The 25,263-nt window shown below is 34.6% G+C and overlaps 5 protein-coding genes across 5 annotated transcripts; 2 read left to right on the forward strand and 3 right to left on the reverse strand.

Annotated features, from left to right (window-relative positions):
- Positions 1–6,433: 6,433 nt before the first annotated feature.
- On the reverse strand, positions 6,434–8,602 carry LOC106411051 (exocyst complex component EXO70E2-like). The gene is made up of 6 exons (XM_048754684.1): positions 8,271–8,602; positions 7,990–8,038; positions 7,215–7,910; positions 6,928–7,076; positions 6,708–6,845; positions 6,434–6,612 (listed from the first exon to the last, which is right to left on the reverse strand). The coding sequence occupies exons 1-3, from the start codon at positions 8,298–8,300 to the stop codon at positions 7,468–7,470; spliced, it is 522 nt and encodes a 173-aa protein (XP_048610641.1). The 5' UTR covers positions 8,301–8,602; the 3' UTR covers positions 6,434–6,612; positions 6,708–6,845; positions 6,928–7,076; positions 7,215–7,467.
- A 1,092-nt stretch (positions 8,603–9,694) lies between these two features.
- Positions 9,695–10,233, reverse strand: LOC106407755 (F-box protein DOR-like). The gene is made up of 2 exons (XM_013848624.1): positions 10,001–10,233; positions 9,695–9,935 (listed from the first exon to the last, which is right to left on the reverse strand). The coding sequence occupies exons 1-2, from the start codon at positions 10,231–10,233 to the stop codon at positions 9,695–9,697; spliced, it is 474 nt and encodes a 157-aa protein (XP_013704078.1).
- An 11-nt stretch (positions 10,234–10,244) lies between these two features.
- On the reverse strand, positions 10,245–10,676 carry LOC106407754 (putative F-box protein At3g23960). Its single transcript, XM_013848623.1, has one exon. The coding sequence runs from the start codon at positions 10,674–10,676 to the stop codon at positions 10,245–10,247; it is 432 nt and encodes a 143-aa protein (XP_013704077.1).
- A 2,964-nt stretch (positions 10,677–13,640) lies between these two features.
- On the forward strand, positions 13,641–15,400 carry LOC106407751 (B3 domain-containing protein At2g31720-like). The gene has a single exon (XM_013848619.2). It carries the CDS (start codon positions 13,863–13,865, stop codon positions 14,976–14,978), a length of 1,116 nt encoding a protein of 371 aa, XP_013704073.2. The 5' UTR covers positions 13,641–13,862; the 3' UTR covers positions 14,979–15,400.
- Positions 15,401–15,609: 209 nt separating this feature from the next.
- BNAUNNG01240D lies at positions 15,610–17,826 on the forward strand. The gene is made up of 3 exons (XM_013850222.3): positions 15,610–15,694; positions 15,795–15,911; positions 16,575–17,826. The coding sequence occupies exons 2-3, from the start codon at positions 15,815–15,817 to the stop codon at positions 16,796–16,798; spliced, it is 321 nt and encodes a 106-aa protein (XP_013705676.1). The 5' UTR covers positions 15,610–15,694; positions 15,795–15,814; the 3' UTR covers positions 16,799–17,826.
- The last annotated feature ends 7,437 nt before the right edge of the window (positions 17,827–25,263 follow it).

The following is a 25,263-nucleotide window of genomic DNA, read 5'->3' on the forward strand; positions in this document are numbered from 1 at the left end:
GACCCTAAATTTAACCCATAAACTAAATTGCCTAATTAACTAACTAACAACGTTATAAAGCCGTAGTTATACTTAAATAGTGTTTACTATACACAAAAATAAACACACTTAGGTAAATTTTAAAGTTTTCAAAAAAAACATTTATGCATTGCAAAATCTAACCCTAAGAACACATACAATACTACAACATATGTTGGCAAAACCTAAACCAAAGAATATCATGACTCACTACTTTCACTCATCTATGTTGAAAACAATTAACTTTTATTATATCTTAATTTATATCTCTCAAAACATATGTTAACTAGTATTACCTCCCATGCTATATGCATGGGTCAATTTCATTGTTTTCTAAATTAGCTGATCAAAATTTAATAACTATAAAACATCAAAACAAATTATTATTTTAGTTACCTATTCACTGTAATGGACACCCAGGTAGCTAGTTTGTGCTCTCAATGTACGGGTGCCAATGTACGGGTTATATCGCCCTGTTAGCCGTTGCCATGTCGATGAGTGGCGGGAAACCTGAGTTATCAAAAAAAAAAAAAAGTCAATATCAACCTGATTGTATTTTACTTTAAAAGTTATATGAATTAGAATCTGCTCTCATTTTTTTCTCAACATTTCTAGTAAAAAAACCACGAAATATATACTTCCTATTCAAATGGTCTTTCAACAAATCTAAGAAGTTGTCGTATATCAGTGTCATGGAAACCATGCAAAATATGATCATTCATTAGGATAAAAAAGTTAGTAAATACTATAATATACTTGTAATTTTAGTTTGCTGATACTTTTCTCAATAAAGCGTTGAAGTTTCGCTCTTTTTACATTTTTCAGTTTCTGCATCAATCAATCATTACTAATTAGTAATGGGATACGATTTCTTCAAGCATATAAATGTTAGAAGAAAAAAACAGAATAGAGATTTTTGAAAGGGAGCAAAATTGAAAGTAATTTTTTTTTTCATATTTTCAGAATATAAGCTTATCTTTTAAAGAAAACCTTGAATGCGAAGAGTGACGCTTGATTAAAGGCCATAGAAGAAAATAGATGAAGCAAGAGCAAAAAAATGACACAAATTAACTATTTACCTCTGGGAAGAATCAATCCATGCCCACATCAGATTTGTGATTAGAGAAAGAGACAAAATGTGTCAGTTAACAATCGGTCATTGGATAACTTCAAAAAGTATTTAACGATATAAGTGGCTAGAATAAAGGAAATAGAGATAGTTCTTAGGAGAGTGAGTGGTGATCATGGAATTTAGAAAGAGGAACTGCTCCGCAAAATGGGATGATAATATTTTTGATTTTTGTCTCTTGCGTAAATATTTTTTGTTTTGCATTTTTTCATTTTTGTTTTTGTATTTCAAACTTTTTTATTTCTTGATCTACGTGGCAAAATATTATTGGTGTAGTGACTTGTGATTTAGTATATAGGAGATTATATGATTTCAATTTTTCGCTTATCAAAATATTTTTTACAAAATTTTTAAATTATATCTAAGTAGAACTAGAGTAGACGACTTTCTAGTAACGTAAAAACGTAAAAAAATTTCGGGGTTAGAAACGTAAAAAAAATTCGGTTTTTTTGTTTGTTCACAAGGGGCTGGTTGTAATTTCAATAGCATTTTAGGTTACTTTTGTATTTGATTCAAGTTTGGGTTTACTTTTGCATTTAAAATCAAGTTGTAAGTCATATTTGGTAATTTTTCCTATATTTATAGGTCTCCTCTCAGTTGTATGCCATCTAAATTTGTCTAATTCACAGTAACTAGAAGGAAACGATTGTAGTTTTGGTAAATGTATGTTACATGGATCAAGCGTGTGTTCATAATCATGTATATGCGCACGGTCTGTTAGGAACACCGTAACCGTTGTTGCGTAAAGGTTCTGGAAATTAAAAATGTTTCTTTCAATACATTACGAACACACACTTGAATGTTCTCAATAGATTAATGCACGAATAATGGGAAAAGGGCTTTTTCAGACCCCAACAATTTGCGTCGTGTCTTTTTAAACCCAAACAAAACATAAGTGCGAAATCATTCATGAACTGAGATTTTTTTAAAAAAATTCAGCCCAAACTTGACTCCATAACATGAAATCCTACCTTGACTAACGATCCATGCTTAGTCGGATAAGGGAAAGTGATGATTTCAACATGAACAATTTTGGTCGTGCCTTTTCAGACCTGAACAATGAGTAAGTGTGATTTCATACCCAAACTAAACAATAATTTGAATTTCATACCTGAACTTTAGATTTAACATAAAAACTGAACTTTAGATTTAACATAAAAACTACTTTGACTAATGTTTGGTTAGTCAACCTTTAACTAAACTAATTAAAAAACTCAATATGACTCGAACCCACGCCTAGAAAAGCCCTAAACTAAGCATTAAACCACTGGACTAAGACAAATTTTGTAAAATCTACATATATACTAAATTATATAGGTACCAAAACGAGTAAAGAAATCACTAGTTTCCTCTCCCTGTGGCCATATCTCTCTATCAGTTTCCAATTTCAGAGGTTTCAGTCTTTAGGAAGTTCTATTTTAGATAGTAATGAACATTTTAAAATCGCATGAGAATGTAGCGTTGGGAGCCAAAAAGATTATCTCCGGCTATAACATGTAGACAAGAGCGGAGATTAGTTTCTTCGTCTAAAATGGATTAGCATGAACATAGGCATTATCAAGCCCAAGAAATCGAATTCATTTGATCAGGGATCTATCCGCGATGAATCCGTGAGCAAACCTAGTATCGAGAAGAAGTAAAAAAATGGTGTAACATGAAAGTAGATATAAATTAATATATATGTGTAAATATGACAAAAGTTACTGACCTGATGGTAAAGTGTTCGTTTAATTCACTTGTCTGTGTCTGGCGTGGGTTCGGCCCTCCAAGTGATAAATTTTTACTATTTTAGCTAAAACGACGTCGTTTTAACTCCCCCTCGACATGTTATCTCTGCCTAGAGACTGACATGCTCAAAAATAACAGTTAGTCAGAGTAGTTGTTTATGAAGTTCAAACTCACTACAAGAATTCATTAAATTAGCTACGGGTTGGCAAAGACATTTTTGTAGCCAAATTTTTTACCTACAGATATAGTGACAAAACACATAATTTTAACTTTTTAGCTAAATATGTGGCTAACTGTACCAATCTGTAGCTATATACCTATAGACGGATTCCATTGGTGGTCTATAGCTAAATAGCTACATATTGGTCAGAGATAAGTGGTTGCTATAATTGTTCTATTTAGCAACGACTAGCATCAATTTTTTTTTATTTCTATAGCTACGACTTAGCTAAAGAAACATAGTAGCTAAACTCTATAGCTATTTAGCAATAGAGCACTCTGCAGCTATGTCGTTGCTATTAAGCAACAAACCACTTTGTAGCCATGCAGTCGCCAATAGCTACAACTAGTTTTCTCGCAAAATTTGTCGCTAGCAAGCTACAGAATGGTGGCGGATCGGGTTTAGCATCGACGATCCGTAGCAATTTGTCGCCTTTTGCATTGTAGCTACAGATTTTTCTTTCTAGTTACGAAAAAATCAGTAGCTATATGATTGATTTCTTATAGTGACTATCGTTCATTTCGGGTATGAAATTAAAATTATTATTCAGTTTGGGTATGAAATCGCACTTACTCATTTTTCAGGTCTAAAAAGGCACGACCGAAATTGTACGGGTTGAAATCGGCACTTTTTCTTTATCCGACTAAGAATGGTTTAACGGTTGAGTAAAGGTAGGATTTTATGTAACGGAGTCAAGTTTGGGTCGAAATTTTTTAAAAAATCTTAGTTCAAGAATAATTTTGCACTTATATTTTGTTTGGGTCTAAAAAGGCACACTCAAATTGTTGGGTTCGAAAAAGTCCATTTTCTCCACGAATAATATGCTTTGTATATTCAAGAATTTTAGTGACATGTGCATGCGTGAGATAGAATATTATAGATTCTGCGTTTAAGTTGACTGTTAAGTTGTTAGTATGAAAAGTCACCAATCCTTGATACTAATGTGTGTATGCATAAATAATTCTGAGAAATTGAATGATATGATTGCGGTTGACTTTTGTGACTGTTGCGATTTGAAAAGTCACAAATAAAAGTTGGGAGTACCAAGAGTTAGTCGGTGAATTGATCCAACATCAAAACAAATCAAACATGGATCACGATTGCTATCTTTTTTTAAAAAACTAAAATAAAGTGTTAGGGTTGAATTAGAACAAGTCTAAATTAATGTCTTGGCTTGATTTCATCACATGAATCATAAAGTATAATCATCATATCCTTTCTTATGCAGTCGAAGTAATATTGAGATATAAATACTCTTAAATGTTATCGGTTTTCAAAAAAAAAAATACATGTTTAGGTTAGGTTAAGATATAAGCATAACAAAAAGAGTTCATGTTTATATTTGTTTTTGAAGATCTTTAATGATCATTAACAATGATCATCAATATTTTTATATTGAGAAGACACACAATTCTTTAACCTAATAGTTATAAAAAGACACTTACTGAGATATTTTAACTATTTAAAAAAAAATTCAAAAAATGTATATTAAAACATAGAAATTCTATATGATAGATCTAAAAAAAAATTTTTATCACAAATATAGACCCCAAATATCAAAATGACCCAAATGTTTTATTAAGGGATGTATTTTTGGGTTTAGGATTTAGAATTTAGGGTTTATAATTTATGATTTAAAGTTTAGAGTTAAGGGGTGAGGTTTTGGGGGTATGATTTCAAATTTTAAAAACTAAAAAAAATATTAAAATTTTCAAAATAAAAAAATCTATTTTGGTCATTTTGTTTTTTGAAGTCTATTTGTGTGACATAAACTTATAAAAGGTCTATTTAAGAGAATTGCCCTATTAGAAAAACAAAATTATTTTCAGTTTTTTTTAGAAAAGACATAACCTTTGGAAAAAAAAATTAGCAATATTTTATATATAACAAACTGACAACATCGTGTACAAACAATTGTTAAAAGACACTAGGGGCTTGCCCGGATTTTTTCCTATAATATTAGTTTAATTTTTATATTTATATTTTAAAAACAAACAAACATGATATAAACTGAAACTTGTTATAGAATTATAAACATAAATGCAAATTTAAAACTATTTGAAATAATTTGTTGTGTTTTATTGGAGTTTTATGTAGGATATTAGAAAGATTAACAAAAAGTTAACTAAATTATAAGTTAAAATCTATATATATTCTTTATCTTGGTTATTTATTTTTATGTAAAACAATTGTAAAGCTTATAATTAGTACTGTATAAATTTTTATTGGTTCTAAAATTATTAAGTTTCATTTTTGTATTTGTCTTTAAAAGAAAGTACCACCGGTTCTTTATTTGTTGTTTTCAATTTATCGTTTTAACCATAATAATTTTGTCAACCTTTTTAACCAAAATTTAAATTTAACATTTATTGTTGCTATTTAATTTATGTGTTTTTTTTAAAGTTTATCTGTGATAGAAAGAAAATTTTGCTTCATGATTTGAAATATGATTAGCTGTAAATTTATAGAAGGTTTACTTTCTTACTGTTGTTGATGTGATAATTTACAGTTTTTTATTTTAATTATTTAATTAATCTGATTTTTTAGAAATAATTTTGAATATTAATACTATTATTTGATGATCTAGCTTTTTTTCTGTTTGCTGGGTAGTGTTTGTGTGTTCGGTCATCCCTTTATGCAAGATTGAGATATTTACTCAAACATGGTCTTGAATGACCTCTCGAAAACATGTATGAGTGAGGACTTCAAACCCAGCTTAAAGCTTTCTGAAAATTTATAAAAGGTAGATATATACAAAAATTATCACTGTCTGAGGTCTGGAATTAGTTTCTTAATCAAAAATTCTAAAGAACTCTTAACTTAAATCTGATTAAACACATTGCATAGACGTTTTGTGTGTTTCTGAAAATAATTTATATACAAAAACGGTTTAAGAATTCTAACTCCTACGGTTTGATCCTGCCCTACAATCTGAGTTGCAAACCTACAAACTGCATTATTATTATTCTCGCATTTGCCTCACTTCTTTTTTTGTGTTTCATGACCTTTTTTTAAGGTTCCATAATCTTTTTCTATGATGTTCTGATAGTATTGTGTACAAACTCAATATTAAATTTTACTTTAGTTATTCTAAGTTATTATCCAGGCTACACATGTTTATATAAATAATTTGTTTTATATTTATAATAATTTTAAAATTATCAAAATAGAAGATCGTTTTTAAAATTGTAACTTTTTAATTAACTACCATTTTCTATTTTTGGATTTATATATACATAAATTATGTTTTAAATGTACTTTTCATATGTAGTACACATTATGTAAATATTTTTTTTTATATGTAATCTTATGATATAATATTTTATAATCACATTTAATATGAGTAACATATACTAATTATTGAATAAAATTAGATTGCATATTTTTCCCCAAAAAAAAATCATTATTTAAATAAAATATGTTCTATAAATATTGAAGCTAACTTAGGGTACATGAAGCTAAGCTGATCACCACCGCGCTTGAATTCCTCCAACATCTGAGGATGATACTTCAATATCTAATGTTTTTTTCCCAAAGATAGGTGACTGTTAAAACCATTGAAGAGCAGAGAAAAGCAAGATGTGTAGAAGAAGAAATGTTTTTTTGTGTTACCTCTCGGTAGATTAATTCTCTGACATCATCTTTTGTTAACTTCTTTCTCTCGAAATCAAACTCAAGCTTTGAGATTGGCTGTGTTGATGTTTCACGCTCTGAGTTTGACAGACCACTGAAGTATGGATCAGATAGTGCCTGTAAATAACTAAAATCAGAACAATGAAAGAGAAGAGTTCAAATCTGTGTAAGAAAATGGGAAAGAAAAACAAAAAGGTACATCTTCAGCAGATGCACGGTCTTTGGGATCAAAGGCAAGCAGGCGTTCAAGAAGGCGGAGAGCCAAAGGATCAGCTTTAGGGAACTTATGAGAGAAAGGGACTGTGTTTTTTCTTCATGCTGCTAAGATACCTACTCACCTTTTCATTTCTAATCTTTCATCATTTCAAGATTGCAACATCATATTATAAAAAATTAACTCACTCTCAAATGACGATGGTATGTAACACATTAATCTGCTAGAGAAAAAATTGAACAAGTTTTTCTTAAAATTATTGAGTGACTAACCTTGATATAGACTCAGGAGGTGGAGTGCCAACGAAGTCAGTCATAAGATCCAATTGGTGCACCAAGTTTTTCCCGGGAAACAAAGGCTTACCCAAAAGCATTTCCGCAAAAAAGCAACCAACACTCTAGATATCAATCGCAGGTGTATACTGTAATATGAAAAAGAAGTACATTTAGAATGAGAGGTAACTATAGAAGTTGGGTTCAGTGAAAAAAGAATCTTGTGGTCATGTAGTTTCTCCTGAAAAGTTAGTCATCTCCTCAACCAACTTTTCCTGGTCATGTAGTGTATGTTGTTGAGAAGAAAGATGTGCCTCAGAGATACGTCTCTGTACAGCTTCGACTTCATTTGAAGGTTAGCTTCAAGAACCGAAGCTATAGAGCAGAAATGTCGCTTCATCGCCACAAACTTCTCTGGCGAATCGTAGGTAAACTCTTCTTCCTCTGGATTAATAGCATCTGGCGGCGAAGGAGGTATTGTGAGATCCTCTACATCCTCGTGCTCCATGAGAAGCGAGCCGAGGGTTTGGCTAAAGTCCGTCAACGCCATGAGGTAGTTCATCACATAGTTCGTAAGCGGGTGAACCGCTCCTCCAGGGAAAGGATGAGAGGAGACATCAGAAGCAATAGCACTCTTGAACTCAAGAAACGTCGCTCTCGCGCAGTCCCTGAGCCTCCTCATCACTTCTCTGTACTCTGTTCTAACCAATAAACCAAGATGATGATCAGAGAAGATGTTTTAATTGAGAAAAACCTTTTTAATTAAAATTAGTACTTTTCACTTCCTGCCTTGGATTGACTTGTTTGACAAATAGTTGACAGACCTTCACAGAAGAAACAACAAATAAGAAGAGTCAGACCAAGCTACGAGATTACATATCACTCAAAGTGAAGGGAGACAACAACACTTCAGAGAAGAAAAAAGGGGCAAGCTTTGTCTATACAAAGAGATGATGAAACGCAAACAATAGCTACGGTTAACAATTTCTAGCTTCAACAAACGAAACAGATAATAATCAACATGCAAATTTTCATCGGAACAGAAACACCATTCACCTTGAGAAGATCGATGGCGTCGGCGGCCATGCGTCCTTTGATAGGAAGACCAAGACGAATCTGCTCTCTCTCCACGACAACAGGAGCTGGGGCGGAACCATTAGCGATGGTGCTTTGTACGGAGGCGACGCATGAAGTAACCAATCTGAGGCATCTCAGGCGAGTTCTGCCGAAGGAGAAGCCGAAGGAGAAAGCGGTGGAAGGAGACGGGGAGAAGAGTGGGGTTGACGGCGTGATGGAGGGAGAAGGGCATTGTTGTAAATTGGCAGGGAGAAGGATAGAAAGCGAGAGAAGACGCCGTAACGTGCATTTGACAATTAATCGGGAGATAAATGATGTGATGACATGGCATAAAATTCGTGTATGATTGGGTGATTTTTTAGTCCTACGTGGACATCTTCGAATGCTCTTATATCGGGCTTTTTAGTATTGTTTGATTAACTTGGATGTCCTCTGAATTAGGAAGTTGCCATCAATAATGAAAATGGACCAATAACCAGAACGAACACATAACTTCGAACAGAATATGAAGATAGCTGATGTGTAGGTAATAGCAGTTTGAATGAATACCTGGCTATGCCAGCTTGTTCGAAATCTAATAAGTGGAGACCTGTTTTAATTTTGAAAATGCACTTCTAATAGAGATGGAAACTGAATGAGTAACCCTGCCGTCGCCGAGATAATCCCATCAAACCATCTCTTTGATTCTTTCACATGAATGAGCTACAAGTATAAAAGAAAACTTTCATTCCATCACAAGAACATTTGATTTGCATGGAAACAAAATCACAGCGAGTGTAAAGAAAAGGGTATGATCACTTGGTCGAAGAGAAGCGCGTACCCTTGAGAAGCAGAGGGAACGAAAAGGAGAACTGATGGAGAAAGGGATCGTCTCATATCCGCAGCTTCTTAGTGAGAGACAGTGGGGGCCTTCAGACCCAAGCCACAAATGAATACAAGACACCCTCAAGCCTTCTTCAATATAGTAACAACACAATCACATGTTTTAAAGCAAACTATACAGCCAATCTGACTCTCATACATGTATTGGCCCATAAACCACAAAGATCAGACTAACAAATAATAATAACTCAGATGGATTCTAATTATGATGTGCCAATGTACATAGCTAAGTCCAATATCAAACTAGAACAATTTGTAGCTATAGTAGAAAACAAGAAGATATATGGTACATTGTATCTAGAACAATCATTGATAACCACTGAAACAATAGGATATATGGTACCATTGTATCTAGCAAAGATGAAAACCATGGTAGACAACTGAGAATATTCATTCCAAGAACTGAAAAAAGTTATAGCAAAAACTCAAAAGCAAGTGAAAGATAAAGTCTCTAATCAAGACCACATGATCAACAAGATAATAACTTAAGAGCCAGCATCCGTTACAAAGTCCTAAAACAACTACATAAGCTTCACGTCTGCTACATGGTTCAGAAATATGTCAACTCTAGAACGCCGCCTCTCAAAAGCTCCCATTCCTTGGATTTCAACTTTGGTTACAGTTTTCTTGACAAAATTGTAGTAGTAAACATGTAAAGGTTTGGATGGAAAGAACGGAGAAAAAACAAATTCATTTGTAGCAGTCACTCCATCAAAGTAACAGTGCTCCCTTGCATGAGCACCCTTCCACATAGGAGGTAAGCTGAAAATACGTTGAGACCATTCATGTTTTTCAGGGTCTTCTAGAATACACATCTCTAAACTTACCTTGACAACCTTACAGAAGCCAATTTACCTTGGAAGTTTATCAGAGTTACAGGAAGCATTCGTCTTTCAATGAAATTAACAAAGCTGTACTTCTCAGATCTGACATCAAAGCGAACTACCATATCATCACCATTGGAATCGCGAGCATTGTAATACAAAACACCATTGATGCATATAGACTTTGTCCCCGGATAAGAATGGGGTACGTCACATTCAATCAATCTCCATGTCATGTTCCCAATTCCTAATGGTCCACAACACTGTTATCATCTAGCATTGTCACTGACAACGCCTTGTGTTGTATCTCAACTGGATCGTACCCAAAAAATCTTCTCATATCAGCCATCTCTCTTGTCTTCTTCATTTTGGGTAGAGGGAAGGATTGTTTTGTGCTAGGGTTGAATTTTCTTCCCTCTAAGACCCGATAATGGCTTATACAGAAAAATCCATTGATAATATTCGATAAATAGTAGCCGTGCTCAAGAGACACATTCTCACCCAAATTTTGAGGCTGAGGTGTGGAGAAGAAGATCACCTCTTCCTCTTTAATGCGGGCCAACAATAGCAGCGTGCGAGCCAGGGATCTGGTGAAGAACAGCTCCGTGAAGTCAGGACGGCGGAGTACGAAGGCCCACCGCTTTGAGACGGAACACCTCGCGATAGACTTGAGCGGCATATCCTAGAGAATATCTCGATGACGAGCTCGACTGGGATATTCACTTATTCAGTAGTATTTCTTCAGCTTTGTCTTGTGATATCATGGCGGCGGAGGGAGACTTGCTTCTTCGTCAAAACCTAAACAGTTAGGGGAAATGCAAAATTATCATCAATTAATTGCTCGGTAAACTTTGAGTCGTTTTGGCTGGATTGAAACGACACCTCACATGACGTGCTATCAGTTAGCGTGTCGTTTGTTCTTCCAATTTACAAACGGTGCAGCGTTTTTTGACTTTTCAGAATTTGATGATTTTCTCAAAACAAATTGTTTGGCTTTTTTTCTTTTCTTTTTTATTGGAGTTTTCTTGTGGAAAATGTCGTTTAAGATGTTTATTGTGTAGAGATTTTGAAAAATCTGGAAGATGTGTAATCCTCCGAAAATAAATTATTAATCTCGTGTTAATTAGTTTTTGGTATAGGCTAACATTGATTGGCTTTACTCTTCTCAGATCGATGGGTCAATATGGAACGTACTCTTCAGTCACAAATGTTGCTTGACATGTTAAATAATGTGCGTGCAAATCAAGACATTTATTGTGTATTTCAGCATCATTCCACCGTTTCTTTTACTAGTGATAAACTGATCTTAATTATCCTATGTGTTATATATGTACTGGATCGATATATTGTCATGAACTTTTTGTTTTCAAGTCCTCTTTCTTTCTGAGAGTGTTGATAAAGCGTTGGTTATGACACAACAACCTAAAGGTATTTTTCTGCAGATGATAAATCAGCTTGATTCTCTTTCTTTCGTATAACTGAACATTTACATCCTCTTGTTCAACTTAATTAGATATAACTACTTTTAAAAAAGATTTGGCACACCGATTGCTTGTGTATTTTTACATGCTTATCCAAGTACACAAGGAAAAAAAATATCCAAGAAAATTCAGTGTAGTAAAGAAACAACAGTTAATATAACTTCAGAAAAGAGTGTAACTTTTACTCAATAGGTAGCAGAGAGTGAGGTTATATCTAATAAGCCAAGAAAAGAAGTCAAGCCTCTCTCACGAATACTCTTGTATTGTCTTTTACGATTTATATTGTGTTTCTATCTTTTTCAAACAAGTACTTCCCGTTAGGTTTATAATTTGCACTAATTTGAAAATTGGTTTTTCTGGACCCAACCTCTCTATTGACGTGCCACGCAAGTAGTTTTTAAGTCATCCAAAGGATTTTTTTTGTCCATTATTCTCGAGTGTTAGCTTACTTAAATGGTTGATGATAATGTTTAATTTTAGGATATTTATATTTCGGGAAAAGTGTCAATTTCATTCTCAACTATTTCAGTCATGTCAAATACAATCCGAACAAATAGTTAGTGGCAAAAATGATCTCAACTCAATTAAAATTAAAAAAAAAACTACTCGAGCTTCTTAAAACGTGCATAAATCAACGTTGAGTCTAACAGAAGTTAGTCAACCGTTAACAAGCTAAAACGACGTTGTTTTGATATATATATATATTTAAAATATGTTCATTCCTGGGCACACTAACCTCTAATCTAAAGTAACTTTTTGAAATATTATTACAAATTAGAAAATATATAACTATGCGAAATTATAAAACTTTACTAAAATATAAATAATAAAATATTTATAATTATACAAAATTAAATATACTTAAAACTTTGAAGCTATTTATAAAACTTTCTTATATACATTATTTTTAATTAGTGAATTTTTTTTCCGAAGTAAATATTATATATTTGTGATATTTTGTTCAAAATGTTAAGAGGCCTTTTACCTTTCTTTCACTAAGATATTTTGCTCAAAATATTAGAATTATTAAAGAATAACTAAAATTTATAAAAACATAAAATATATAGTATATTTTATTAATTTTGAAGAAAAAATTGACCATTCAAGGTTTAAAAAATTAAATAAATTAAATAAATTAAATAAATTTTTATAAATAGTTTCGGAGTTTCAAGTATATTTAATTTCATATAAGTATAAATATTTATTATTTATATTTTAGTAAGATGTATGTTTATTAAATATATGATAGTTAAAAAAACATGTTAATGTATTTATATAAATCAGAAACAATCATTACCAAAGTTTTAATCGGATCAGATGAAGAAGTATAGTAGTTTATATAATTTCAAATTTGTAGTAATATTCAAAAGTTACTTTAGTCTAGTGGTTTGTGTTCACAAAAAAAACTTCAGTCTAGTGGTTAGTGTTATTCTTTATACGTGTATCGAGGCACGGGTTCGTTCGTATCCTGGAGTGAATTTTTGAAAAAGAAATTAGATAAAACGACGTCGTTTTATCTCGTTAATCAGTTGACTAACTTTTGTTAGAGTCAATGTAGATTTAGGCACATTTAAGAAGTTTAGGTAATTTTTTTAAATTATAATTGAGTTGAAGCGTATTTGGTACTGACTATTTGTTCGGATTGTATTTAGCACGACTGAAATTGTTGGAGGCTAAAATTGACACTTTTCCTTTTATATTTCACACTGGTGTGAATGTGATTTTGTTCTTTCAGTTTATGCTGTAAGCATCCAAAAGATGAGAAACTTAATTTTTTATTTATTTTAGACCGAAATTTAATCGTATTATTATTTCACCTTTAAGAAAAAAAAAATTCTTAACTCTTCTTAAACCCTTGAAAACATAAATACAACACGGATTGGACATAGACTTTAAGAACTCAATCAACTCAATTTCAAAAAGTATATATTTTTGTTAATGGGGAAAAATAACCGATAGGAGTAAAATATACATATTGATCAAAAAAGGAAACAGAGGTTGTTATTACAGATTTCAGATTAACTTCACTAAGTAAAAATAACTTCACTAAAAATACAACGCCACCCAAATTAATTAATATGATTGGTTCTCCAAGAATCTCTTAAGATTAATTTGATTACGTTGAAAATTATATATTTTTGTTAGCGATAATAGACACTAATCATGTGGAAAAAGATGCAACTTGTAACAGATTTGAGATTGTCTTCACCTAAACACAAAGGACAAAGGAAACTAAACTTTATATAAGTCCGCTTAGGAAAAGGTCTTCTTTAGTCTATCAAAAATCACTATATAAGCAAAGCATTGCTACTACTTAAACCCTCCCTCTCTCATATTGTTGTTAATTATCTCAGAGAGATTGCCAAAAGCTACTTTAGTTTTTGATGAAGATGGTGACAGATGGTGATGATGATCAACGCTCCGAGGAGGGTTTCAGAGGTGAGAAGAGATGTCTTGAACTTCTGGCGACGTCGCTTGGCTCTTACGGTGAGGAAGAAACAAGAAGTGTACGAGTAAGAGACGAAGAGGATAGTGTATCTACGGAGCTTGGCAGGCGAAAGATTGATGATGAATGCAAGAATCAACAAAACCCTACTACTTACGGTCATGATTATGCTTCTTCTTCTTCTTCCTGGAGTTTGTCCTCCGTGGAGTCCAAGAAGCGTCGTGTAGTGTCCCAAGAACCCATCAACGCAGAGCCTCTTAGGGAAGTTAAGCCTTCGGTCAGAGGAAAAAAGCCGGTCAAAAGAGAGAGAGGAGTTACACCGGAATGGCTGGATAATCTGATGATAACAGAAAAGGGTGTGGACGCGAAGCTGGTGATTGATAAGATGATTCAGACGAGTGATGTTAACCCAAACCAAGGACGTCTCTTGATTCCATTTAACCAGATAGTGGAGATGGACTTCTTGAACGAGGCAGAGTTGCACCTCATAGATGAACATCAAAGAGATAATAGTAGTAACAAAGGTGTTTCTGTGATCATGGTCGCATCGGATGGTAAAAAACGGAATGCTAAACTAAGGAGATGGAATATGAACTGTCCCAATTACGCCTTATGTTCTGGATGGAACCACGTCGTCCGCGAGAACAACCTCAAGGAAAAGGTAGGGCAGATATTTCGACTATGGTCATTCCACTCCCAAGATGGGACGAAGCTCTATCTTGCCTTCTTTCATCAGCCTCCAGCTCTGGATATGGCTCAACCTCAAGCTCAAGCTCAACATCTAGATCAGGCTATGCATGCAGATTCATCTTCATCCATGACTCCTCTTGAGGCTGAACAAGAGAGGCGTGATAGGAGGACTTCACTTGAATCAGTCATAGAGACCACGACAACGGTAGATCTCGAGCTCCGGCTAGGGCCGTCTGTGGACCTAAATATACCATTGGCTCCAGTACCCACGGAGATGGCTGCTCTCGAAGCTGTACAAGACACCTCACTGGAATCAGTCACAGAGACGACGACGGTGGACCTCGAGCTCAGGCTGTGGTTTTAACGAGAGATTCCTTGGGAAACAGCTTTGTTATGTGACTTAACCTTTGTTTATTCTAGCCCTCTATTGCCGTGTCATGCAAGTAGTTTGTTTTTATTTTAGGCTTTCAAATGGATGATTGAATTTTAGGAAAATGATATTTCAAAAAACTGGTTTTGGTTATGTGTTTGAGTAAATGTTTTAAGCATATAGGATCCGAAGAAACCACAAGGATCTCGATATTTTGAACATCACAAGCAAATAATGATTTTTAAGTAATGATCAAATGCTCACTCTAGTTTCACCACAATGACACTCAAAAAAGAAAGAAAGTAGAGCTGTTTAAAACAATTGAATGTGCATACACTTGTATAAGATACAGAGATGAGACGCATGTAAGGAAATGGATTTACACAAAAATCCGATCACCATACACATTCGTTGAAGGTCTTGTGTTAACAGAAGGTGGTCAAACTTACTAGAGATGAAGACAGACTGAGGCAGAAACCCTCAAGAAGCGACGGAAAATCAGAGACAGCGTGTAGTCTGTACACCGTGTTTAGAAAACGGCAGGCCAGTTTGTTTTCAACGGGACCGCATATACCGGTTATTTCCGGTTTGACATGTGGTTTTAGTAAAATCACTCACTCAACCAAACCAAAATCTAGACATTTGCAAATTTTCATTCGACACCGAGATCTTGAGAGAGTCGAAGACCGAGTTAACTCGTCAGATTCAACGTAAGCTTTTCTTACTCTGTGGTGTTGAATTTGATTTGTTGGAGAGATTGCAGATACGTTTGTCTAACCTTCGCGATTCATGCTGGTTTTGATGATATAGATTGTTGATGGTAGATTGGCATGGGAGGAGTTATGCAGAAGTTCCTAGTTGCATCAATGTTCATGGGGATTCTTCCCATTGCGATATTATACGGTTTCAACAACGATTTGCTTCCTGGTGGGTTTTGACCACAGTTGAAGATATTTGAACTTCCCTTAGTTATTTATAATCATTGGTGAAATAAAGTTTCGGTTTAGTTTATGCAAGCCCCCTTGATGATGCATCTATAGAGTTTAGGAGGGCCAAATTATTCTCTCATGGAAACATAGATTTTTTAAAGAGTTGATGAGTTTCCACAAACCAGAGAGCATTCTTTTGATTCAGAATCACATTTACTATCAAGTCTGTCCTACAACAGTCTCTGGTCTTTAGATCTATAAAAATCCTGATCATAAGTTTAGTCTTGTTGATTACTAGGTTTTACACTTAAATTTATGAGAATTGGGATCTGATGGCATATTAGAGAATTCCGATTGTAAAATCTTTTAGAAACTTCAAACTTTGTATATGATTAACTTAGGTTTTACGTACATTGATTCTTGTAACAAAGACATTCTAGTCTTTGACGCTTAGTTCATTAATGTAATCAAGTTTGATTATCTGTGATGGGCTTTATTGGGTTATTGTACTGTTGCCATAATGTATCTCTCTCATAAGCCGGTTTCCCTGCTTTAGATTTGTAATAATATACGTTATAGAAATCGTTCAACTTGCAGGCATAGTAGGTGTCTGAAAGCTTTTACCATCTCTTACACTGCTCTGTTTGAATATCTCTGACAGGTTCAGCAACACTGTCTCCGCATTCTCTAACACTACTGAGTGGATTTCTTGCGGTGGTATCAGTCAACGTAGTGATTGTGTTCTACATCTGTCTGGCGCTGAAGGAACCTGTAGATAAACACAACTCAGACGCTTCTTTTGTCGCAGAGGCCAAAGATAGTGTGAAGAAATTCACATCAGGAGGAGTCCCAAGTACCGATCCGGCGCTTAAGAAACAAGAGTAAGAGCTACGCAGTTCCCGTTTTTTGATACTAGGAATAGTGCTGAGATTGAATCAGAGAGCAGAGCTCAGGTTGTTGCAATGTGTTGTTATAATTGTAGAAATTCTTGCCTGGTAGATCATCCTCTTTGTGACATTTGAGGGGTTTTGGGGTTGGTTTCAGCAACAGGAACAGCAATGCTTATGTTGAACAGAGACAATAGCTATTGCTTTAGGGACAAAACTCACAAATACCATGTCCATAGTTGCTGTTCCTTCATTGCAAAGATACTAAGTGAATTATAGGTGAAATCTGTTTAATTGTTTGATTTTGGCTTTAAGTCGCTTCAACGAAATATATCTCCATCCATAGAAGTCAAAGCAACGTGGACATGATGGGAAGAAAAAGGCTCCAAAGACATGCATGGAAGCGCCATTAACAAAGCCAATTACAGTGTGCTGATTTGTAGATCCTTCATGAGTCTCCTCAAAACAAGCACAATTAAGGCTGGAATTGGCTGGTATTGAAATATTGATGGATCCTGGAGAGGCAGCTAGAACATTAAAGTTTCAGCCTACTGAAATTCCCCTAGATGCAGAGGGCATATACACTGTGAGAAGCAGTGAGTATCATGTAACCTTCTGATGCGAAAGTATTATCCAATTGACTCAACCAGCAAATGTCATTTCTCAGAGAGCAGAAAGCGGAGGCAAAAAACCATCACAGTGTAGATCAACAAACCATCAATAAAGGTTCATGTTTCATAGCAAGAGATGCTAATGGTGAGGCAGATAGTTTAGCAAATACTCTGCTTCTCTAAATATACGGTCTCTTGGATTAATGTTCACTAATGTTATACTACTTGCTAAACTATTATATACATTTATATTCTTGTTGGCGGGAAACTTCATGTGTCTGTAATCAATCTAAGTGTAGAACTACACAATCCTTTTACTAAATTCTACAAAATTTTGTAAAATACTGTAATTCTCTCTGCCTGCTTTTGACTCAAGGCGTGCAAGCGGCAAATGCAAAAATTGTCCGTTTATATAGATTAAGCTACCAATGTTTTTAAAACCGGACTGGATACCGATTCGGTAAAGCTACTGGTTAAGTGGTTGGATCGGTTCAACCGGTCGAACCGGGTTTTCTATTTAAAAATAAATAAATCTAAATAATCATATATTTACACTATATAGACCTACCGTTCTATGTTCTCTTTTATTAATTAGATAATAAACAATAACCATAAGTTTAGTTATATATACAACTGAATACTATATCAACTAAAATTAATAAAAAAAAATTAATGACCGTTTAAATTACATATTTATTTATTTTTACAACTAAAAGTATTAAATTTCATGAATATAGAAAAACGAGAATAAAATATGAGAGTCGAAAAGAGATATTAAAAAAGAAAATTCTTAAAAAAAAGAATCAATTAGAAAACTAATTAAATAGTAAAAATTAAACATTAATTATGAAATATTATATTTTAATAACAATTGAAAATACATTAATTATATGTTGATTTCTATTGAATTGGGTTTCGAAGTTGAACCGGGTCACTGGTTTTACCGGTTTTTAGCCGGTTTCACCAGTTTTTCTTAAATCCGAGTTTTAAACCGAACCGGACTCGGCTTCTTTAACGAGTCACGGTCGGACCGGTTCGACCGGCCGGTCCGGTCCGGTTTTCAAAACCTTGGCTACAACACATTTTTAGTTTACAATTCATAATGTATTTCACTAATTTAGGATCTAATTATACTTTCCTAACTCACCCGATTGATTTGAACTTTGTTAGTAATAACTTCTGTTTATATCTTAAAATTATAATTTTTGAGAGCTTGGTTGATTTTTTTTAGAAGTTGTTAACTCTCTTTTTTGCAGGCTAAACAGTTCATTTGACACTTATCCATGAATACATTGGCTTAAAAGGAAGCTGAGTGGATCTTTTATGCCACGTAGTAAGGGGTCAAATAACGAACAATACCGACCTTTTCAGTTTACTTCTTGCTGACGTGTCAAATTCAAATACACCTCCGTGTATTCTTGTCCGAACATATTTTTTTGTCGAACTTGTCCGAACATAAAAGTGTGAAGATTACGAATGTTCTACGTCTAGTCATGTTTTTAGTGTTTTCTTAAATATTGTTTATAAAAGTGAAATACAAGAAACCAAGTAGTTTTTGGTGTTTTGGTTAGGATTTCAATCAAACTGATTACGGTATATAATCGCTTATTTCATATCGCTAAAAAATACCAACCGAATCCAAAAACAATATTCGTAAAATATTAAAACTAGTAATCAAGCAATAACTAGGCGTGGGACTTTTATCCGAGATCCGGATTCGATCCGAGATTCGATCCGGATCCGATCCAAAAATCCAGATATTCGGAGGGACCGAATCCGGATCCAGATAGTAAAATGTTGGATCCGTTAAAACCGGATCCGGATCCGGATACCTTAATTTTTTAGTCCGGATATCCGGATCCGTAAGTTTTATTAACAACTATTTACAAAATAGTAATATCTATATATAAAAATTAATTTATTTAATATATTTTTATTTTTATAATAGTATATATAAATTTTATGTAAATTTTGTAATATTATACATAGAAATAATTAAAAACATTATATATTTTTTTATTTTTAAATTCTTTTTAATATTTTTTATATATTAATATTTTTTATTTATTTATTTTAAGGATCTAAATCCGGATCCGGATATCCGCCGGATATTATAATTTTTAGAAGGATATCCGACACCCGGATATCTGAGAACCCCGGTTCCGGATAAGGATAGTAAAATTATGGATCCGCCGGATAAGGATCCGGATCCGGATACCTTAAAATTATCCGGATATCCGATCCGTCTCAGGCCTAGTTACTGGTGGTAGCCTGGTGGCAATATTTTGAGCCTTGGTGTGCATCAATATCAGGTATGAGTTTGATTTCCGTGGGAACTAAATTATCACCACTTGGTCAGTCTGAGCTTGGGTTTCGGCTCAAGTGATTTACATGGTGGACCGTAACAGATGATCAGTCCACCCACTGGCATTAGTCGGAAGGTATTCCAAACTCGGGTTGCATGTAGTGCACTTTCGGGCTAATTCACTTTGTAGGACTAAGTGCGTTCCTCCCGAGGCCGACCGTATCAATCGATAGGGTTTATCAAAAAAAAAAACTATCAATATTAGCCAAGAAAATTTGACCTCGATATCCAACAGTTCTTTAATTACCGTGTGACATGATTCAGGAGAATGCGCCATTTTTCCAAAATTTTTGCTTTCTTTTGACTTCAGGTTCTGTTAGAAAAAGGTATAGTGTATATATATATGCTCTCAGGGCGTTGGTCTGCAGTTTAAATGTAATGAAATATATAAAAAAGTGTATGGGTTCATGAACATGTATGTAACTCGTTGGTCGTGAGTCTCGTGACCTCGTTAACACTCGCACTTATTATTCACACTTATTTTTTTAAATAAAGAAGAGATTTATCATACAAAGATGATTTACGTAAAAAGAAAGAAAGATGATTTACGTGCATAAGATAATTTATTATTTGGAGAATGTAACACGTCGAAGGATAACTTCAGTATAATATTAATAATCGTATGCAGAGTTGTCTATTGCAGTTATAATTACAGTCCACCGTACGAGAGACTACGAGGTCAAAACGTACGTATGGCAGTCTGATGGAATGTAACGTACGTATGTTATTATCCACTAACAAAAAAAAAAAAAAAGAGATTGCTATTATTTTTGTTCATACTTGGGAAAGGTCCCTCATGCTGACGGCAAATGAAATCATATTTCCTCGGGTTTTTGTAAAATGTATAAGAGACTTTTTGTTATTTTAATTATTTTTAAAATAAATACAGTATAACACAAAATTATCCATTTGATATAATGTAACCACATGTTTTGTTGAGATGATTTTAGTTAATTATTAATGAGATGTGTATATATATATATAGAAAAGAAAAGTTATGGAATAGTATAACTTTCTAGTGTTCTTACGTTTAAGTAAAACATCCTATATCATGGCACTACAAGAAAACATCAAGGATTCTGAGGGAAAAAATCGTCGGAATTTCGTCGGAATATCGTTATTCCGACGAAATTCCGACGAAACACGTCGTCGGAAATAATTCCTCGGAATTTCTTTTTTCCTCTGAAATCCCTCGGAATTTTCCGACGGAATTCCGAGGAAATAAATTTCCGAGGAAATTCCGAGGATCCCTTGTTTGTCGGAAAAGTCCTCGGAATATACCGAGGTAGAACTTCGTCGGGATAATTCCTCGGAAGTTCATCGATCGATGCGTGTTTGGACATATATACATCGATCGATAGGAGTATACCGATGGACTTTTTCCTCGGTTTATTCCGAGGAACTGTTCCCTCGGTATATTCCGAGGGATCCGTTCCTCGGAATTTTCCGAGGGAGTTGTCCCTCGGAAAATTCCGAGGGAAATGTCCCTCGCTATATTTTAAAAAAAAAACGGATCGATCGATGCGTTTTTGTTCAAAAACGCATCGATCGATCTAGTGAAAAATATAATTAATTTCCTCGGAATGTAAAAAATATTAATTTTTTTGAAAAAATAAAATTTCTGAAATTTAAATTCGAAAATATGAAATTAAAAGTAAAATTGAAATCATATTAATTAATATTCAAAGTTTCACAAATAAAAATAAAACATTCCGAGATTGGGGAAAAAAAAACTACGGGTCTGGCACGTCCGGGAACACCTCGTTCGGGTACATCCTCTGCATCATCTCCATCATTTGCTGGTTCAGCCTCCTCTGTGCCTCATAGCCCGCCTGTTGAGCCGCCATCTGGGTCTCCAACAAAGATATTCGATCATCTTTGTCCTTCAACTGAGCCGTAAGTACTTCTGGATCAACAAAGGGCGGTGGTGCAGAAGAAGGAGGAACCGACCGGGTGCGACGACCCAAACCGAACAAACGTCCCTTCTTCTTTGGAACCGACTGAATAGAAAAAAGCCAAATTTAGAAATTTAAACCAAGAAATAAATGAATTGAACTTTAAAAAAAAAAGAACTTACGGATTCAACGATTTCGTTGATTCGAAACCGGGACAAGTTGGTCGAAGCCGTCGAAGCGTCATCCTCGGTTTGAAGCTGAGACACTTCGTCTACCACCTGAGTTTGGACCAGGTCGACCACGTCCCTCACAAGACCGTCATCAATCTGGCCGGTCTTCTTGTTGGTATACGCCCTCCTCATTAGGGCGAGATCATCGACCGGCTCGCCATCATTTTCTTCCGCCTTGAAAAAAACATAAAATTAAAGAAACATTAGAAATTAGAAGAAATGCACAATAAATTTAAATTCTGAAACTCAAATAATTGAAGAAAAAGCGGTTGAACTTACCATGCGATCTCCGAGAGTGGCAATAGATTGAGCACCCAAGTTATGCTTGTAGATGCCCTTCCCTTTACGGTCGCTCCTGCGGTTGGTGGAGTTGGTGGAAGAAGTTTCTTTCGTCTCCTCCTTATCCCAATGCGCACACAACTCCTTCCAGACCGTGTCGTTCATCGACTTTGGGACCTTTTAATTAAAAAAAAAGAAAAAGTTTAATAAATTAAAAAATAGTTTAATAAATTAAATCGAACCTTATTGATTTCCCACTTCTTCTTCCACTCGTGGATCTGCTTCCCATAGTTGTCCATTACTTTATGGACGAAGTGGTGATAGATAAAGAGCGTCTCATCGGAATTCCAGTTGAACTCTTGCTGAAAAAAAAACACAATTAGTAGAAAATTTATATTAAAGATTAAAAATATAAGTAAAAAATTAGAATACTTACCGCAAACTGACGAAACCACAGAACCTGCTTGTCGGTTGGGAAGTGAGTGAAAGTCGGATGTCCACTGTCGAGGGCCGAGTACATCATACGGTTGATCCATGCGCTGATCCCGTTCCCGGATCGGTTGAACCTTATTAAAAGAACAAACGGTTAATAATGAATCCAAATTTAAAGAAAAAAAAATGTTTAATTACCATGTTTGACCCCGTCCATGTGGATACGGAGTGAGATACGGAAGATGGTCACGACCGGGCTGTTGAACCAACTCCGCAACCCTCATCACTCCCGGAGGACCCGGAGGAACAGGAGCGGATGCAGCAGCGGGAGCGAGAGGAGCATGAGCGGGTGCAGCAGAGGGAGATGTATGGTTGGAGCTGTGGGGCGAAGGGGAATCCTGAAAATGGCTGGAATCCCGAGACTGGCTCCCCGTACCACCACGACCACGACGCTGTCGAGGCCGGGTCTGATCATCATGAGACCTGTAAATTAAAAAAATATATTTAATAAATACAGAAATATATAAATTAATTTTTTTATTAAAAAAAAATCCCAAATAATTTAATCACAGAAAAAGATTTATATATATTAAAATTTTTTAATAAATATATAAAAATAGTTCTAATAAACAAAAAATAGTTTTAATAAATAAAAATTGTTTAATAATTACAAAAAAATAGTTTTAATAATATATATATATGAAAAATATTTTTAAATCCCAAATAATAGTATTTAATCACAAAAAAAGTTTTATAGATATTTAAAATGTTTTGTAAAATCCAAAAAATCGAATTTATATAGAAATTTTTTTTTGTAAAATCCAAAAAATCGAATTTATATAGAAAAATCGTTTTGTAAAATACAAAAATCGATTTTATATACAAAAATCGATTTTATAAATAAAAAAAATAAAAAAATTATAAAAAAATTCTAAATCAATTCAACAAAACAAATTATTCAACCAAATCACAATTCTAAACCTATTATACAACCAAATCACAATCCTAACCAATCACCCTAACAAAAATCTATCAAAACTACACAAAAACCTAACAAATAGAACCTAAGAGAGTGGGATAGGGTCCTTACATGATTTGTGTAAGAGAAGAGGGAGATCGCCGGAGATATCGTCGGATTTCAGGGGGAAATCGCCGGAGAGAAAGAGAGGAGTCGCGCAGAGGAAGAAGAGAGAAATGGGGAAGAAGAAGGGGCTCGTGGTTATAAAACCTAGGGTCCGACGGACATTATCCGTCGGAATTCTAATTTCAATTTTCGCGAAATATTTGCCCGGTAAAATGAAAATATTCCGAGGAAATTCCGACAGATAGTAAAATATCCGTCGGAATTTCCTCGGAATATTCCGAGGAAATACCGAGGAACTAGTGTTTGGGGTTTCAAAACATCAATTTTTTTTGCCGTATTTCATTTCTTATACAATTGTAATGCATACCATTGAGGATTCTTTGTATACATGAGCATAAACCATGAAATAACAAATTTCAAAACTAATTGAAAGTATTCCCTTTACCGTTCATTAAAAGGTATAAGTGTTTCTCTTATGTTGCGAGATTTCGTTCATACAATCGGAAAAGTGTTAATTATACGGTAAGGAACAAATTTTTGACTTCATAATGAACGTAAGACACTTAATAAGGGTTATATAGGTGTTATTCAAACGGCAAAACGTTGTTTTCGGTTTAAAAACCCTATTTCCTCAGAATTTCCTCGGATTATTCCGAGGGAACTCCGAGGAAACCCTCTTCTTCCTCGGAATTTCCTCGGAATATTCCGAGGAAATTCCGACGAACTAGTGTTTGGGGTTTCAAAACGTAATTTTTTTTTAAAAACGCATCGATCGATGCGTTTTTGAACAAAAACAAATCGATCGATTACTAAGATGGCCCGGGCCGTAAGATTGTGATCGATCGATGAGAGTATCCCATCGATCTATCGACAATCTGAATTGTTCCTCGGAATTTCCTCGGAAAATCTTGTATGTTTTTTTAAAAACGCATCGATCGATGCGTTTTTGAACAAAAACAAATCGATCGATTACTAGGATGGACCGGGCCGTAAGATTGTGATCGATCGATGAGAGTATCCCATCGATCTATCGACAATCTGAATTGTTCCTCGGAATTTCCTCGGAAAATCTTGTATGTTTTTTTAAAAATGCATCGATCGATGCGTTATAGAACAAAAACGCATCGATCGATTACTAGGATGGACCGGGCCGTAAGATTGTGATCGATCGATGAGAGTATCCCATCGATCGATCGACAATCTGAATTGTTCCTCGGAATTTCCTCGGAAAATCTTGTATGTTTTTTTAAAAACGCATCGATCGATGCGTTATAGAACAAAAACGCATCGATCGATTACCAAGATGGCCCGGGCCGTAAGAATGTGATCGATCGATGCGTTATAGAACAAAAACGCATCGATCGATGCGTGTTCGGAAAACAGAATTATAAGGCAAAACCCGACCTTTTTTGGATCTAAACCTTAGAACTCTCATCCCCTCCGATTTCCCCTATAATTCGCCCCCCTTTCTCTCTCTATAATCATCCGATTTGAACAATTTTGGGCTCTATTCCACTTGATTTTTCGAGCTCTACCTGATTCCTACACTCGTCTTCACCCTAAGACA

Source organism: Brassica napus, chromosome C4, assembly GCF_020379485.1.
Source record: "Brassica napus cultivar Da-Ae chromosome C4, Da-Ae, whole genome shotgun sequence".
Classification (NCBI taxonomy): domain Eukaryota; kingdom Viridiplantae; phylum Streptophyta; class Magnoliopsida; order Brassicales; family Brassicaceae; genus Brassica; species Brassica napus.